Source organism: Peromyscus maniculatus, chromosome 3 (genome assembly GCF_049852395.1).
Source record: "Peromyscus maniculatus bairdii isolate BWxNUB_F1_BW_parent chromosome 3, HU_Pman_BW_mat_3.1, whole genome shotgun sequence".
NCBI lineage: Eukaryota > Metazoa > Chordata > Mammalia > Rodentia > Cricetidae > Peromyscus > Peromyscus maniculatus.
In genome coordinates, this window is record NC_134854.1 from 18,341,038 (window position 1) to 18,359,370 (window position 18,333).

At 41.8% G+C, this 18,333-nt stretch overlaps 1 protein-coding gene across 1 annotated transcript in view; it reads left to right on the forward strand.

The window, feature by feature from the left end:
- The window catches only part of Col28a1 (collagen type XXVIII alpha 1 chain), a 164,635-nt gene that overhangs the window by 124,014 nt on the left and 22,288 nt on the right, over positions 1 to 18,333 (forward strand). The window contains exons 28-30 of the mRNA XM_006986901.4: positions 15,332 to 15,400; positions 15,867 to 15,947; positions 16,038 to 16,073. Coding sequence (XP_006986963.1) covers positions 15,332 to 15,400; positions 15,867 to 15,947; positions 16,038 to 16,073 — 186 coding nt within the window. The remainder of the gene's footprint in view (positions 1 to 15,331; positions 15,401 to 15,866; positions 15,948 to 16,037; positions 16,074 to 18,333) is intronic.

An 18,333-nucleotide genomic window follows, 5' to 3' on the forward strand; every position in this document is an offset into this window, starting at 1 on the left:
TTGGATATTTACTCTGGAAGTATTTTAAGGACAGAGTGACTTGGTCAGTTGAATATTAGAGTATATTACAGTTAGCAGGATAGGCTTTCTTCTCATTTTCTGCTTCCCTACCATTCCTGTCCTCAGTGTACGCACTCACAGTCACTCTCTTTGTGCTGGCTCACCCTTTTGTTACCTTGACACAAGTTAGAGTCATCTGAGAGGAGGGGAGCTCAACTGAGAAAATGCCTCCCTAAGATCGGCTTGTGTGCAAGTCTGGGAGGCATTTTTCTTGACTGATGGTTATGTGGGAGGGTCCAACTCATCATGGGCAGTGCCACCCCCGAGCAAGCTGTGAGGAGCAAGCCAGTAAACAGCACTCCTCCATGGCCTCTGCATCAGCTTCTGCCCCAAGTTCCTGTTTTGAGTTCCTGCCTGACTTCCCTGGATGATGAACTACATGCTGTAGAATGAAATAAACCATAGTGTTATCTCCATTAAGATTTATTTCAGACTTAAGGGGTCCAGAACTGTGAAAGACTGTGAGTCATATTCAACTAGTGAATTCATGTCGATTTGTTACAGCAGCCACAGAAAACCTTTTGGTCATAGTGTTTTTCATGGCAACAGCAGCCTACGACTCTTGTAGTGCGTGGGTATTCCCAGGTTGCTTAGTGGGACATCTGACTGCTTCAGACTCTGAGGGTCCTTTGAAACATGGAGAAGAAGAGAAGGAAGCTTCTACTTCACCTTAGAGGGGCTCTGGAAATGGAATTGAGCTCCATCTTTCAATATAGGATTAAGAAACAACTCTAACAATATAGAGCACAGGTGATGTTAGAAACTAAGTAAGTTAAAGGATGCATATGATAATCAAACTGTCACTCATGCTGAAGCATGGCTTTCCAACAGTCTCTAGCCATATTGCAAGGGCTAACACATGGAATAGTCATCCCTTTCCCTTGGAGTGAGAGTGTCTTTCCCAGCATTCCTTTGTCTCCTCAAGAGTGAAATGCCATAGATGAATAGTATTCTCCAAAGAACTGTCCTTGCTTGGAATGGTGGCCTGCAAAAATGCTCTGTTCATGGCTTCCTCTTCTTAGCTTCATGACACTTGAAGTAATACTTATGAGTCAACTTACTTTTGATGATTTAACACAAAATGCTCTAGTTACAGCCTGCTTTGCCAAGAGCTAGAGGAATGGCCTTAGTCTCTGGGTTGCTTTCCTGTGGTTGCTGTAACAGATTGGCACGAAGTCAGCTTGAATACAACTCATCTGCAGTTCCTTATAGTTCTGGAAACCTTTGAATATTAAATGAACCTTAATGCAGAAAACACTAAGTGAGCTTTGAAGAGGAAGAGTCCATTTGCTAGTCTTTTCTAGATTGTAGATCCACATTCTTAGTGTACCTTGACACAACACCTTTCTCCATCTATAAAGCCAATGAGCTCTACCTTTTCTCATTGATTCTGTTTCTACCACAGGCCACCTGCTCTTCTGGCATACTTCCTTCTGCTTCCTTTTGAAGGAGACTCATGATTACACTTAGGACCCACCCAGATAATAAAAAATAATCTCCCTGTGTGAAGAACTTGAACTTAGTCACAGCTGGAAAGACCCCCTTTCCATGTAAGAGAACATTCACTTGTTCCAGATGCTAGGCTTATTATGGCCCAGGTATAAAATAGTCCTGAAAGGCTCATGTATTGAAGGCATGGTGGTGCTGTTGGGAAGTGATTGGATCACTACGGTGCTAACCACCTCAGTGGCTTAAATTCCTTGATGAGTTTCCAGATGAACATGCCAAATTGAAGAAAGTGAGCCATGGGTGGGTATGCCTTTGAGGAAGTGTATCTTATTCCTGACTCTTCTTCTGCTTCCTATCTGCCACAAGGTGAGATGTTTGCTCCACTGATCATTCTCCATCAAAATGTTCAGTGTTGCCTTAGGCACCCAAAGATGCTGCTAAGCAAATAATGTGCTGCAACCTTGGCAACCGTGAGCCAAAATAACTCTTCCTTCCTGTAAATTCGTATCTCAGGCTTTCTGTTACAGCAAGAGAAAGCTTTAGTAACCCAGGACTCATGTCTTTCTAGGTCATAGTTCAGTCTACTCTAAGATTACATCATTATGAAACAGCTTAGCTCTTTCAACTGCTTTTGTTTCCATTTTTGTCTGTAAATGAACTGATCCTTGGGGGAGGGGGGGAAGAAGAGTAATTTGAAAAGCACACAACAGGTCATAGAATCTGTTTGTTCAGCAAACTTATGTAGAGGGACTGAATATTATGCTAAGAGGCCCCACTTTCTGCTGCTCAGGTAGTGGCTGTGGCTGTCCAGGTCAGCATTTCCTGCTCTCTCCACACTCCTGCTGAAGTGGTCTGTGCAGTCAGCAGAATTCATCTCAAGTGAGCCACAGTGGGTTTTCTTGCACATGAACACCTCTTTACAGATTTTATTCAGCTGTCTCAGAAGCCAATGCTATAGGAGATATTCACAATTGACCCTGGACCCAACTCCACATTCCTGGCCCAGAGAACCTAGTTATAAATATCTTCTTCAGCTGATTCACCAATAAATATCTGTGGAACTTTCCCATACATCCTTATTTTAACATCTCTTTTCTATATTGAACCCCCAATATTTAAAATTAAAATATAATTATATAATTTTCCTCTATTCCCCTTCCTTCAACTCTACCCATGACCTCTACCTTGCTTTCTCTCAAATTCCTGGTCTCCTCTGCTTTAGTTGTTATTGTTACATATATATTCTTAAATATATAAATACAACCTGCTGAGTCTGTTCAGTGTAGCTTGCATGTACAAGATTTCAGGGATGACTACTTGGTTTGGGATAACCAATTAGGGAGCTCCTCCCTGGGGAAAACTATTTCCTTCAGCTCAGCATCCCTGGACTTAGCTGTCATTCTTCTTCTAGGGGTGGAGTCACATGACAGTCCCCTTCCACATCAGCATGTCTGGTGGTGTTGTCCTTGTTCAGGTCTAGTTTAGGAATTATATTATTGAGGTACTTGGGTGAAGCTTCTCTGTCATTTCTAGGAAACACACAGAGATTTTTGGACCCTGGCTCTTACAGTCTTACTTACTTAATGTTCCCTGAGCACTGGGTTGCAGTAGTTGTGTTGTAGATGTATCCACTGGGGCTGGATACTCTATGATCAGTTTGAGCTGTGAATTTTTATCAAGAAATTTTTCTTAATCATCCTACGAGGCACCTAGATACTTGCAGGTTGTGAGGTTAAATAAGATGGAATTTAGAGTATATGGTCCTTAGTCAGCTTTTATAAAAAGGTGGTCAGCCTCCATATACACTCTTTATAGCTCATATGATATATAGGGATCAGAAATATGTACTTCAGAAGGTAAAAAAATAACGCCGGATGGGGCTGGAGGGATGGCTCAATCATTAAGAGCACTGGCTGTTCTTCCAGAGGAGCCAGGTTCAATTCCCAGTGCCCACATGGCAGCTCACAACTGTCTGTAACTCCAGTTCCAGGGGATCTGATACCTTCATACCAATGCACATAAAATAAAATTAAATTGTTTTTTAAAAGGCAGGATGAATAGTTTCTACTTTGGAAATTTATAGTAGATAGGATGGATAAGATATCAGCATCCAAAGCTGTTATGACATACGTGGTGTGAAAGAGGTTGATATGAATGATGCTAGTTATGGCTGGAGTGAGGACAGATGGGAGAAGACCGCTTGGATGTCTTAGGAGAGCTAGTCTTTACGCATATGTTGGGTAAGGATGACCAGAAAGAACAGAGGTCATGACACAGAGAATTGGCAATCCTGGGAGTCTAAGGGGTGAGTTTATGAGGGACAGAAAACATGACAGAGTAGGCTTTCTGTTTTTGATAGATTTGGTTCTGCAGTGGCTATCTTATGGAAAACTCTCAAAAGTAGACAGGAAGTTAAGCCAGGAGTTTGAGATAATAATGATTATAGAAACTAGAGAACTGGAGCTTAGCTTTATAGGGTCACTAGTAAAGTCACAGATGTAGACAAGATGCTCGGGATAATAATAAGAAAGGAACCTGGTACACGTCTATCCTGAGAACACAAGGGACACCAGAGGAAATGATGGAGTCATCTAAACCACACAGCCAGGGTTGGCGAGGCAGCCAGCTCAGTAGTTAAGAGTATACAATGTTCCTGCAGAGGATCTGAGTTTGCTTCCCAGAAACCCTGGCAGCAAGTTCACAGCTACTGGTAACTCCAGCTCTAGGAGATCTAATGCCTGCCTCTAGCCTCCATGGCCACCTGCATACACGTGCATGCACATAATTAAAAGAAATCTTTAAAAGGAACCAAACAGCAAAATATGTGATCTTCTAGAGACTCAGGGCAGGGAACCAGGAAACTACAGATGGCCAGCAAAGGGGCTGTGGCAGATATTCTTGCCCCTAGCATAGCCAACTCCTATTAAGCCCACTCGTCTCTTTGTGTTTATCATTTTGGTACAATTATATTTGAATGTTAGCTAAGATAGTCATGAAATTTGGCAGGTTTATATAGAGAGATCTAGACAGAAGGGCAAGACAAATTGATGTATGCAACCGAGACCAGCTGGCAAAACCCTTCAAAGCTATGGTGCTTTTTTACTATGACCTGCCAATATATTTAGTGCTAGGATTTAAACTAAGAACAACTTTATTATTAGAAAATGAGACTAAATTCTGCCAATCAAATAGAAATCCATGACAGTGAGTGTGGGTCCAGGAAGCAATCAAGCAGCCAAGCTAAGTGTCTTGACTGTTCTGGGATTCTTTACAAATGCTCGTCTGCTGCTTCCTCAACCCCTTCCTCATCTGCTGGTGGTTATACTTAGAAACTGGAAGTAAAGACCAAAGCTTCAGCCAAATGACTAGTGGAGCACAGTGTCATCAAGGTGAGAATATTTGTCTATATGTATTGTAAGTTTTGTGATGCCAGTTTATGTATTTATAATTGTTCATTCTTTTGGTTGACTATCTATTGGTTTCTGAAATTTAGAGGTTCGTAGACATGACGTGCTTCTTCCTGGATAAGTCTGCCATCTCAAGGCATGCTTCAGTGAGAGAAGGTTTCAGATAGAATCCTACTGTGAAGTCTAGCTCTTTATTAAAAAGTAAGAACAAAAACACATGCAGTGAAAGACTAGTCAGAGTTCCAATTTTGTATCTTAATCACCTGACTCTCATGTTCCTTTGAAGTGAGAGACATGTACCTATACAGCATTCCAGCCAGTACACCTTGCCCTGTCCTAGGGTAAAGTGCATTTTTGATATCCCTCTGGAGCAAATCCATGTGGTACTAGTTGAAACACATGTCTTCAAGTGTGGATTATGAGCTACGATGTAGTCATGCTTTACCTAACAAGGAGGATCTGTTCTAAGAGATGCCATGAGGTGATCTCATCCTTGTGTGTGCATTGTGGAGTGTCCTTGCACAAATCCAGATGGTATAGGTCCACCATTTGTCATGGCCTTTTGACGGGATCAAGAGATGTAGAAAACATACATCTGTGAGTTTCCTGCCCAAAAAGCATAAGGTACTATTTCATAGTCATGTTACAGTCATGTTGGAGTGTGCTCTAATGCAATGATTGAATATAGGACCATTAGTATGTAAGAAAGCATCATATATTTGTCATCAAGCATGGTACCATACCTAGCTGCATGTGCTATAGTTTGTGTGTATGCATAGTGTGGTATGGTATGTATGTATGTGTGTGTGTGTGTGTGTGTGGTGTGTGTGTGTAAGCATGACAAAGATGTCACATGTCTTTCCTTGATTGTTCTCTAACTTTAGGAGATAGGGCCTCTTGCCAAACCAGAAGCTCATTGTTTTGATCAGATTAACTGGCCACTGGGCTTCAAGGGTCCACATATCTCCACAAATTCTAATGCTTAGTGTTAGAGTTATAGAGACACACTATTATGCCTGACTTTTCAAATGTGGGTGCTGAGAATCCAAACCCAGATCTTACACTTGCCACAGCAGGTGTCTTGTTGACTGAGATGTCTGTTCAGACCCAGAGTGTGCTCTACTTTTGATTCTGAAAATTTTTATTTTTGAGAATTTCATGCATGCATGCATGTTCTCTCTTTTGATCCAACCCACCTCGCACTCTCTCTCCTCTCCTTTTGGATGCTCTCTACTTTTAGGTGACTGGCTGTGTCACGTTTGCATCACCACAGAGGTATGAGTGGTGATCAGGCTGCACATGTCACCAGGATGGCAGGAAGCAAAGGGAGTTTTTCATCTCTCTTACAATCTCCTGGGACCACAGCTGGATACACATGGCTGCTTGTTGAACAAAATGTCATTATACAGCACACTATTAGATATTTTAAGTGTTATATAAAATTTTTAACTCCACATCCTAAAGTGTAAACTGAGTTAACTTGCATATTCACATACTAGTGATATTAACCAAAGGGAAATATAGTAAGGTTAATTACAGATAACATGGTAACCATATTCAATTGGTTTTATAGCAATAAGATACAAGTCACTATGGTAGGCTGAACCCTGAATCATGCAGATGTCTGTTCCTCATCTGTGGAATGTGGATTTATTACTTTATGGCAGAAGGAAACTAGGAATGGGGGGAGAGGAGTTGTTCCAAGTTAATCTGGGTGGACCCCAGAGGAAGTCTCAAGCAAGAGGCAGGCAGAAGGAGACAGACCGTGGTAGAAGGGATGTGTTGCTAGAAACAGCCTGGAGTAGAGGGGATGGAGAAACCCGTAGAAGAAGGAAGGCACTAGAAGTTGAAAGAATAAATGCAGCATATTTTATCCTCAGAGCCTCTAGAGAAAACTTGTTCTGTCTACACCTTGGAAACTGGTTTTAGATTTCTCACTCCTGGAACAGTGAGATGATAGATGGGTAGTGTTTTAATCCTCTACATTTGTGGTAATTCATTATGGCAGCCCTAGGAAAAGATACAGCCATCAGTATTAATGTCTGCAGTCTCATGGTCCAGCACCTGGAAGTTTCCATGGGAGCTGTTCTGAAAACTCTCGCTGTATGTGGCTGACATTTCTTGGCTGTACACTGGGACCATGAAGAATAAAGAAATAAATACACATAGTAAAGGTGTTGGATTGTCAACCATTGAATCTGTGAATGATTTTCTTGTCTCTCACTAAACACAATTGCAACTAGATCACCATTTGAATGGAAATCAAATATAATGAAGCCATGTTTTTGTTCCATTCAGCCTATTGGGATAATATAATCTGGCCCAGTACCAGAAGCTCTGGGGCTCTGCTCCAACAAATGCTTGCCTGATAGCATGTAACTTACTCATTGATTCTCCTCCTAAGCAAATGGACTACTTTATCAAACAAGCATTAGGCTGTCTGGGTCCCCATTAAAGAGTGTTAACATATCAAAATGGGACATTCAGTTAGAGGAAGACAGTGCCACCGGGGGATGGGATTTTAAGGAACTGGAAGCAGTTGATTATCAGGTAAGAGAGGGAAGAATTGCCCGGGCTTCTACTCGGTGCCAAGCTGGAACAGAGGAGTGAAAGCAGTGGAGCCTTTGTTTGGAGGGGCTGTCAGCTTGAATTTGGGAAACAGAATTACTGTTGAAACTATTGCAAAATCAGATATAATCCATGGTAGCTTGAGAGAATTGTTAGAGCCTGACTTTTATCACCTCTGTATTTGCTCACAGGACTATTAAGAAATTACACAGAAACATAAATTTGCTCTTTGCTCATAGGGAAACAATAAATTGCAGTTGCTACATACGGCAGCAGAGTGTTATGGTCAGAACTTTCAGGAAATCAATGCCCAAATAGCAGACCAATCTGGTTTCGAGAAGCCCCTAGACAAGCACCTTCTATTGACATGTACAATTTAATGTACTACAGAGGCCAATAAAAATGGAAATTTTCCTTCTTGTGATCTAGCTGTGCCCACAAAGAAGTACAAAGCGGTTTCTGGCTTGGGGGCAAAACACTGGCAGACTGTTCAGGCTGGTCATTGGTCTGATTAACTGTACCGTTCACCCACTAAGTCAACATCTTAACACAATACCACCTTCTTTATTCCAGCTGGCAGAAAGTTTTCATTCTCCACTTTCAAGACTTTCAAGTGCCTCTGCCAAGTTCTTATTAGTAATAGTGTGATCAGAAAAGGGAGAGGCAATGTAGAACAGAGACACAGTGCAGAATGACATTTAAAAAAGAAATCCTGAGATACTGTAAGACCATTACAAAATATTGAGGTTTACACTGCTTCATATGGTTGCACAATTGCATAGGCTGAGAGCTGCAAAGGTCCCGGTTGACCCACAGCTGAATGTTAGCTCAATCCTCCATCTGTTTGCACCGTGTAACCAGGTCTCTGGGGTGCTCAGACAAGGCTACCCTCTTGTCAGAGAAGTTTGTGTTTGAACTAGAATTTCTGGCTCTGGTTTGCCTTATTGATTTTAGCCCTTTCTCTTTTAGCAAGTGATAGAAAATGCCTCGGAGGAGAGCTCTACAGTAAAATGACAAGGATGTAAAGATAAAAATAAAACCGAGATGGTTCATGCTTTCACGGAATAGAGCCTGTGTGCAGGTTGTTTTTTCTCTTGCCTTTCAACTTCAGTGAGGCAGCAGGCCGGAGCCAACATTTCAGAATGGCTTAGTACATTTTCCCTTTAATCATGGGCTTCTTAGTTACCGTTTCTAAATATGAAACTCATATCTCTTCTCAGAAATAAAAATCTCTGTTCTATAAATTAACATTGTTGTTCCCTACGAGGTAACAGAGAAAACTGGGGAGGCATGAACTCCAGCGGGAAGGGGCAGTGGTAGTCAGAGAGCCCCTTTGGTGAATCGTAGCCTGGTGTCCAGCTACTGTTAACATTTACATGTTGCTGAGGTGGAAGTCCTAATCTGGTGGGTGGTAACCACACTGCTGTATAAACTGATTGTGTTCACCTGGGACAATGCTAGTGCTTGTTTCAAACGTTGAACCGGAGGTTATGTAAAAGTGAATCCTGGGAGCTCTAAAAGGGTTTAGCAATGGTCAAAGCCTCCACAGTCCAAAGAGCAGAACTACCCTGAAGTAGTTCATTCTGCAGGCTAGGGAGGTGGATGAGTGGACAAAATGTTTGCCTGTGAGCACCATGACCCGGGTTTGACTCCCAGTGCCGAGAGGCAAAGACAAAGGCTCCCTGGGACTCCCTGGCCAGCTAGCCTGGCCTCATTGTCTACCACCAGGCTAAAGAGAGATTTGGACAAAAAGCATGCATAGCGCACCTGAGGAACGGCACTCTGGCTTCCATACCAGGTGTACTCACATCCACACTTGTCTGTGCACACACATAACACATGAAATCCACATGTTGGACTCTGTTGTAGCTTCTGGTGTTTATTTAACATGTGAGTTCTCAGACTCCAGGTAGCCTGTGTGCTCAGCTGCTCCAATGAGGACAGATGACACCTTTGTGTGTTTGCTTATTCTCTCTTTATTCCTTTCATACACTGATCTCTAATCTTTATTTTGAAATCATTGCACATTTAAGCAAATTGCAAGTATAGCATAAAGATTTCCTATAGGCCCTTTATCTGGAGCTGGTAAATGTTAATATCACCAAATTTGAAAAGTCAAAGTATATGTGCATGTGTGTATACATAGTCATGTTATTTTTTAATGAAACATTTGATAGTATATTGAAGATATGGTACTTTTACTTTTTCTCTTAAATACTTCAGTATTTTTTGTTACAAACAAGCACATTCTCTTATGCAATATAGCACAATGGTAAATATCGGAAAATTATTGTTGGTATCACACAGTTTAACCTACATACATAATTAAAATTTTGTCAAATGTTCCATTCTTTTTAATTAAAAAATTGTGTTATGGATGTTTTGTGGCATGCATACCGTGTGTGTGTGTGGTGCCTGCAGAGAAGAGGGCGATGGATCCCTGGAACGGGAGTTACAGATGGCGGTGAGCCACCATGTGGGTGCTGGGAATCAAACCCGGGTCCTCTGCAAGAGCCACCGCTGCTTTAACCACTGAACCAGTTCTCTGACTCCAATTCTTTCCAGTTTTAAAGGACTTTTACTTTCATTATTTAGTGGAAAATGATTTATATGCAGCAAAATTCATACCAGTTCTCTGCACAGGTGGCTCCTGCCGGCCTGGGCTGAACATGCGTTCCTGGCCCCAAGCATAGGGCAGCTTTAATGCCTGCTCCTGAGATTCCTTGCTGTGTGTGGGTTTCAGTCTGTTTCCTTCCTCCAACTGCTATGAGCTGTAGATGAAATTCTAAACGTCCTTATTAAATAAGAAACACAAAGCCAAATACAGAGTTAAAAGCCCAAGAGATCAGAGCACTAGCCAATAGCCTTTAGCTTACCACCTGCTGCCATCCTTCCCCTGAGAGAGACCTTCTCCTGTGTGACCTGTCTCTTTATTGCCTTTCTGTTCTACCTTCTCATTGGCTCTAAACCCAACCACATGATTTCCTTGTCACTGACTGTCTATACAGACCTCCAGGTCTCTATGGTTCATACTGGGACTAAAGGTTAGGGTCACCACTTGGCTGTGTCCTTGACTATGCAGAGACTCTGCCTGCCATGTGATCGGATTAAGGGCCTGTGCTATCACTGTGCAGACTTCTGCTAAATGGCTTGCTTTTAGCTCTGATCCCCAGGCAACTTTATTTATTAACATACAAATAAAATCACATTTCAGCACAAATAAAATATCACCATAATGAGTCATCACCTTTGCCTATGAGGTAAGGGTGTTGGTTGTCCTTTCCTTACTTAGATGACCTTTCCCCATAGAGAGTGCTATGCCTTTCCCTGGGTGATAGATAGGGTTTGCACATTTCTGTCCACTCACAATCCCTATGCTGAAAGCCTCACTCTCAAGGTGATGTTATTGGGAGGCACAGCCTTGGGGATGTGATTAAGTCAAGAGGGTGGGGCTCTCACAAATGAACTAGTGTCCTCAGAATAGGTCCAGAGAGCTGCTTTGTCCCTTCCACCATGTGAAGATGCAGCCAGAAGATACCATCTGTGAACCAGACAATGGTCCTCATAGACAATGCCTCCTCCCCTGTCCGAATCTTGGGCTTCTCAACCTCCAGAACAGTAAGAAATGGATAGCTCCGTGTGTGGGCCTGCTATCCCCCAGTGTTTTTGGTTGTTTTGGCTCTTTTTGGCAAGGGCCTGCCACCCAGCTACCAAATAAATACACAAAACCTTTTTCTTATTTATGAATGCTCAGCCTTAGCTTGGCTTGCTTCTAGCCAGTTTTTCTTAACTTTAAATTACCCTGACTACCTTTTGCCTCTGGGCTTTTCCTTTTTTCTTACTTCTGTAAATCTTACTTTTACTCTGTGGCTTGCTGTGTAGCTGGGTGCCTGGCCCCTGGAGTCCTCCTCTGTCTCTGATTACTTCATCTCCCCTCTTCCCAGATTTCTTCTCCTATATATTCTCTCTGCCTATCAGCCACACCTATCCTTTCTCCTGCCTTGCTATTGGCCATTCAGCTCTTTATTAGACCATCAGGTGTTTTAGACAGGCACAGTAACACAGCTTCACAGAGTTAAACAAATGCAACATAAACAAAAGTAGCACACCTTCAAATAATGTTCCACAACACCCCAGTGTTTCGTTGCAGCATCTTGGACAGAATGAGGCAGTAGGAGGTGGCTTTACTTCCAGGCCTGTACCACAGGGAGCTGTCTCCAGCCTCCCACCTGTCACTCCTGCCCAGCCTTCCTGCTGGCATGTCTTCTTCTGAGCTCTGGTGGGTCCCAGCAGAGCAGCCTGGGGGTAGGGGTGATCTCCCCTTCTGCCTGTAGCCCCAGCATCCCATCATCTCACAGCAGCCACATTGGCTGTTAGGAACAGGTTCAGAATTTTATCTGAGTCCTACTTGCCAGATTATACATAACATCTGGTATTGCCATCAGGGGAGGGTGTGCTGAGGTCCTGGCTCTTCTTAGGGATCCAGTGTTTCCTAAGATGTTGAGCAGTGGTTGTCCCACAACTACAGGCCCATAACAGTCTACAAAAGAGTTGTGACTTCACTTATACAAAGAGGTCTTTGGGGAGTTTCATACCTTTCTAACAATTATGTAGACTAATTGTTTCTTAGGCAATATTTCATATTTCTACAGCAGATATTACAAAAGATGTCCAATAAAGGCTTATGACTAACTGCCTTTAAGAGTTATGCAATTTCCCAGCAAAGTGAAAAGCTATATCCTGAGGGAAAATCACTGAGAAGTCAATTACTACCTTGGTCACTGGATGTCCAGGAGCCTACCCTGAAATGTTTCATAATGTAAACATCTTATATATAGTTGTTGCTTTAAGAATGATTTATTTTTCATCTTTCTATACTCTGAGTAAAAGCCAAGTCCATTTTACACTTTTTTGAGCATCTATGAATTTGATTTGTTTTTCTTATGCCCAATAAAACATTTAGAAAGAATAACAATTATTTTCTTTCTTACTAGCAATACAAACAATTAAAAGATTCAGATAGTTGCACATTACTCTTGTAAATTTCTTTTCTATAAAATAATCAATTATTGAAAGCTAAATCTATCTCACTTTTAGCAGGCCATACTTAGAAATGGAGTATAGGGGTACAGTGGTTGAGAAGTTCAGTTTGAAAGGTGTATTTAATTATATTTTCCAATAGATACAACCTTTCTGACATTCTTTCTAATCTAGAGTGAAATCATTCTTTACCACTTTGCTGAGCCATAGAAGGAAACCTGATTAAGGCACATTCACCTCTGCTAAAATAAGCATGGGCTTACCTAATAAAGGCTTTTAGCCAGCTGATCTACTCTGAAAGTTTTAGGAAACCCTCAAGCATTTTGAAGGAAAGCTAATGGTTACAAAGGAAGGAAATCCTTTATGTTACAGAGGCCCAGCTTCCTTCATTAACAACTATAAATAGAATGTTTACATTAGAAAGCATTTTAGTGTAGGCTCCTGGACATCCAGTTACCTCTTGAAAGATGCCTTCTCAGTGATTTTCCTCAGGATATGGCTTTTCACTTTGTTGGGAAATTGCATCCCTTCTTAAAGGCAGCTAGTCATAAACCTTTATTGGATATTTTTGTAACATGTGCTGTAGAGATCTGAAATATTGCCTAAGAAACAAATATTCTGCATAATTGATAAACAGGTGTGGAGATCCTCCCAAGCCACTCTAAATGTGGACTTCCCAGTGGTGATTCTCCATTACATCATAGTATCATCGTGCTTTTTACTATCCATCCTCCTTTGGGATAGGGACTAAGCTAACCATGGGATTCCTTTGAATGTTCTGCCATGAACTTTTTGTCTCCCTTGTACATGACCAAGAGTCCTTCTGGACTCCTCAGCACAAATACCAGTAGTCTGAGGCATTGCCTCAATCCAAAGCTTCCTTTTTTTTTTTTTTTTTAACCAAATATCTCATTGAATGAAGATGCCCTCATTCACTTCCACAAAATATCAGAGGAAGCAATTTACACTGTGACCTTCCCTGAGACATCTTTCTTAAGACTATACATGTAATATGTGGATTGTTTACTTTTTAACTAAAATGAAGGGTAGTAGAATTTCAGGCAGTTGTTTCCTCAGGATCCTTCATACCTCTCTATGGACTGGCCACCCAGTCTGTAATGAGGCAGACCCTTCTAAACTCTAGATAAGGCTGGGATCCATGCCTACTGGAGCCTGTTTTCTGGTAAGTGTGAGGTTGTTCTGTTTTCTTTACATTTCTGCCTACTCTTTATCTTGACACATGTGTTATTTAGCTGGCACCAGTTTCCATGCAGAGTTCTGGGCCTCTCAGTATTTCCAGGTTTCCTAGTGGGAAAAGAGAATCACTCTTGATTTCAAACTGAATAAACAATCTCAGTAACTTCTACCAAGCCGAAAGTGGACAACAGCTTCTTGAGGGTGAGTCATCTCATAGATGTGTCCGGAGTTTGCAGTCCTTTCTGCTAGGCTTGCTATGTCATAACATTAGACTTGGCTCAAGGACACCAAGATGAAAAGACATTTAGGGAACAACTTCTCAAATTCGGCCATTCTAAGGAACTTGCTTTGTATCTTGGATTTAGGAGCCAATGCTTGCAATCTATTCAGATACAAAGGAACTCCTAGAGTTCAGTCACACTGTGCTGTGAGAAATTGACTCATGGCAGAACAGACATTTATCTCTCCCTTCACCCATGATTCTCTTTAAGCTAGTGTGAGGTTGGGACTAGGGTTAGAATTTTTATTGTGCCCACTGACGTTCTGGGGTTGGCTAGGGAACTTCTGAGTGTATGATGAAGGGAAGTCAGATAGCTCTGCCACTCCAGTATTTTTCATACTTTGCCACAGACAAATCTCCTGCTCCAGACTTCAGTAAGGATTTGGGATAGATTTCTTAGCAGCACAGTTACTGTGACTTTGTGATTTATTAGTGATTAATGCTGTTTCATATTCTATACCATGATGTTGTTTTTGCCCTCGTGTGTTTTGTGCAAGAGAGGGAATTAAGACGTGCGGGGGAGAGCCAAAATCAAGCCCTGCCTGTTGCTATAAACAACCAAAGATGGAACTAACAGGTTATAGTAATTATATAAACAGATCGATCCTTATCCTTGATTGGAAGAAAATGTTTTCTTTTTCTCCCCATTATTAATAAGTGCTTTTAGCATATTATAAATATAGGAAAATACAAAGATAAACTGAAACATTAGCTATTTGTGAACAAGCACGTGTCCATTGTTGATTTTAAAAAATATGTGGCACTGGTTACCATAAGAGGAAAGGTCAGAGGCACAACAAAACCCAGTATCAGAGCTTTGTTAGGAGGAAGGGGGTGGGGGGACATAAGAGAGTGTGGCCAGGCCTAGGGCAGAGACAAGTGCAGGGGGGAGGAGCAGAAGAGGAGGGAGGAGTCTGTGTCTGCTTTTTAAGGATTCCCCTGCACATGTGCAGGTGGACTTACAGAGCTACACCACGCATGCGCTGGTTGTATGACTGCGCTTTGCGCATTTGCACAATCACCGCAGCGCACTAATGACGTAAGACATAAGACTCCTCTCTGCGCATGTGCGATCATATACCTGGAGTGGCAGAATCCTAACACCCATAGCTTTAAATCAGTCAAGACAGGTGTCTATACCACAGGAATGCTAGCAAACCAAGAAATCTATCTATATATATCTGTATCTATATTTATTTTTATATCATCCCTCAAAATTGGGTAATGCTGTGATGTGGTTCAGAAGCTGCAAGTTAGTTTCTAACTCCCTAAACATTCTGAGTTATTCTGGGGAATTAATAAGAACACCTCTTTCTTATTTCTCACATAGGGGGAGCAAGGACCTCAAGGTTTTCCAGGCTCAAAGGGCACAGTGGGCCATGGCCTCCCTGGCCAGAAGGTAAGTGAATCAGAATTTGATGGAAATGCTTAGGCACATGGTCTCAATTGCTTAGCCTTGATTTTGACAGAGATCTCATGCTTCCTGCCTGTCTCACCACACTAAAAAAGTCATCTGCCATAGAATCCAAATGCCGCAGCTTTTCTACTTACCATGTATTTTCCCTCATTCTTCAAAGGCAGCCAATAAAAGAATAAATCTTTATGAGACATGTAGGAGACACAGAAACCTCGGGAACCTGGTAAATTATACAACAGTTGAGTTTCCTGAAGGCAAGGAGCTGATCAGAAGGTGTCTCATTTCCTCTTAAGTGTAAATGATTTTTCTCCCTATGTGTATTTATGTCAATAAGAACTCTGTCTTTAAGGGGGGTTTAGTTGCAACAAATCAAATGGTAGGATTTTTTTTCCTTATTTGGCTTAAATGCTCATGATGTGAGTTTATCTTTTAACCATATTTTATACAGGGAGACCATGGAGAACGGGGCGATGTGGGGAAGAAAGGTGAAAAGGGGGAAATTGGAGAGCCCGGATCTCCAGGAGAACAGGCAAGATGTGGTTTTTCAAGCCTCACTCCAGCTTTATATTATCAGCTGGTCTAGCCTATTCTGAATGTCACTCTTTTTTCCCCTAAGTAGGGGTTACAAGGACCAAAAGGAGACCTGGGACTTACGGTGAGTATCTATCCTGGAGGGAAGTTGAGGGGTCCATGCTTATGGAACTATTACATTCATGTTGTAGCTCTAGAATTATGAATGTTTTGGATGTTGGTTTGTTCTGTTTAAATGATAGTGTTTGCTGCCAGGCCAGTGTTGACGTGGGTGCAGGAGGTAATTTAGTCTGGATGAGGGAAGAAATCACACTAGGGAGCCGTGCCCAGCTCCGTGTGAAGGCATAGGAATGCTCCCTTTTGGCTTCTGGTAGAAATGATCAGGTTGCTATTATTGGTAGTAAGGGAGTGATCTGCTTAGCAGAAGTCCAGAGGCCAATGAGCTTTTATTTCCTGTGGCTTTTCTCACTTCAGGGTAGGGGCTCTTTTTTCTTGAGCTAGTTCCTTAAGGAAGTGCCATAGGCTAGTTATCTCAAAGCTGGGATTATACATATGGCCAAATTTACAGATTTGTTGAATGTCTACAAACTTGTTCTACTCTTTTCCACTCACTATTAAAAACAACAAGAAGATGATTCTTTAAATTCTAATGGGTGGGAAGGTTCTAGAATTTTCATAGCAAATCCAGACTCTTCCTTTCTGATTAAAAAGCACTTCCTCTCCTGGAGATTAGAGAAGGGGACATTTAGTTCTTTTTCTTTCCTCTTTTTTGTTCAATTATCAGCTGGGAATGCTGATCCTACATATAGCGGCAGGAAAATCGGAAAGGGAAGGGAAGGGAGTCTGTCTGGTCATGACAACAGCTTCTTTCTGTTGTCCCCCACCACCAATCAGATCCCTAAAGATGCCTACATTTGTGCAGCAGTTACCTGCCAACAGTAGCAAAGACGGGATTCTGTGTAAATGGTGGAGGGAGCATTTCTCATGGCTTGATCTCTGCCTTGTTGTTCTGACATGGGGGTGGGACAGAACTATTTTCCTTCATCTAGACATTTGTATATTCATTTCTCCAACATTCCTTGGGTATTTACTGTGGTCAGACTTATGGATATGCACTATGAAAATAGGAGCCTGTGGAAATAAGAGACTATGAGCCTGAATTTGGGAGAAAGAGACAAAAAGAGTTCATCTACCATGTGATGAATATTTTGCTAAAAGAAGATTGAGGGGAATGTGGTAGTCCAGAGGAGACAAAATGATATGTGGTAGTATTCAGGGCAAGAGAGACTGTCTCTTAAACAGAAGGGTTTGTCTTTGCTGTTGTGAATTCATTCAGCCTTGGCTGCTCTGTACAGTCTATAGTGGGTTTCAGTAATTTCCACCGCTTTACCCTCTCTTATCCCCTGCTCGTTCAGCTGAACCCCCTTTTCCCAAGAAGATGCCCCTCAAACTTTCATGGTGTGTGTGTGTGTGTGTGTGTGTGTGTGTGTGTGTGTGTGACTGAATTTAACTAGGATTGTTTGCATGAGCATGGATGGGAGGTTATTTATTAAGCATGGACTGCTTTTCAGATATTTCTGATGAAAATAACCCCTTCAGCTATTATGTTTTCTCTACTTTTTCTCCTGCTATGATGCCTGAGCCTTGAGTGAAATGATGTAAATGTCCCTTTTAGGCCTGAGCACTCCACCATTATTATTGTTAGCATCACAGCCAGTTATTGGCCTCTGCATTAATCACAATTAGTTTTTTAAAGGTTCAGTTCCTTCAGCGGCCCCCTGTCAGTGTTGGTATTTCCCAGTGTCTGAACTCAGGCTTCCTGTCCTCAGACTCAACAGGGAAGGTTAACTGTTAAGGCATGAGGGTTTGTAGTTTGAAAGGCCAATTGAATATCATAGTAAATCAAAGGGCAAATGAAAATACTTGTTTTTGCTATGAATATAGAAAAAAATCTTTCAGACTGTGGTAGCTACACTGGCTTCTAAAGAAACTAAAGAGATGGCCACTGAGATGTCTCAGGGGATAATGGTGTTTGTTCCCATTCCTGTAAGCCTGATGACCTGAATTTGATGCCTGCAATCCAGACAAGACTTCACATATATATTGAAGCAGGTGCCATTCGCCACCTCTCCCCACCCACTCTCTCTCTCTCTCTCTCTCTCTCTCTCTCTCTCTCCCTCTCCGTCTCCCTCTCTCTCTCTCTCTCTCTCTCTCTCTGTCTCTCTCTCTCAAATATATACAAACAAAAAAGTAAAAATAATAATAAATGAATTTAGAAGAATCAAAAGGCTGAGCATCCTTGCTTCGGGGCTATCTGCCTCTCTTCATGCCTCCATAGTCCAGAGCAAGCCCATGATCATCTGCTCCCTCTTAAACTCTTTCTA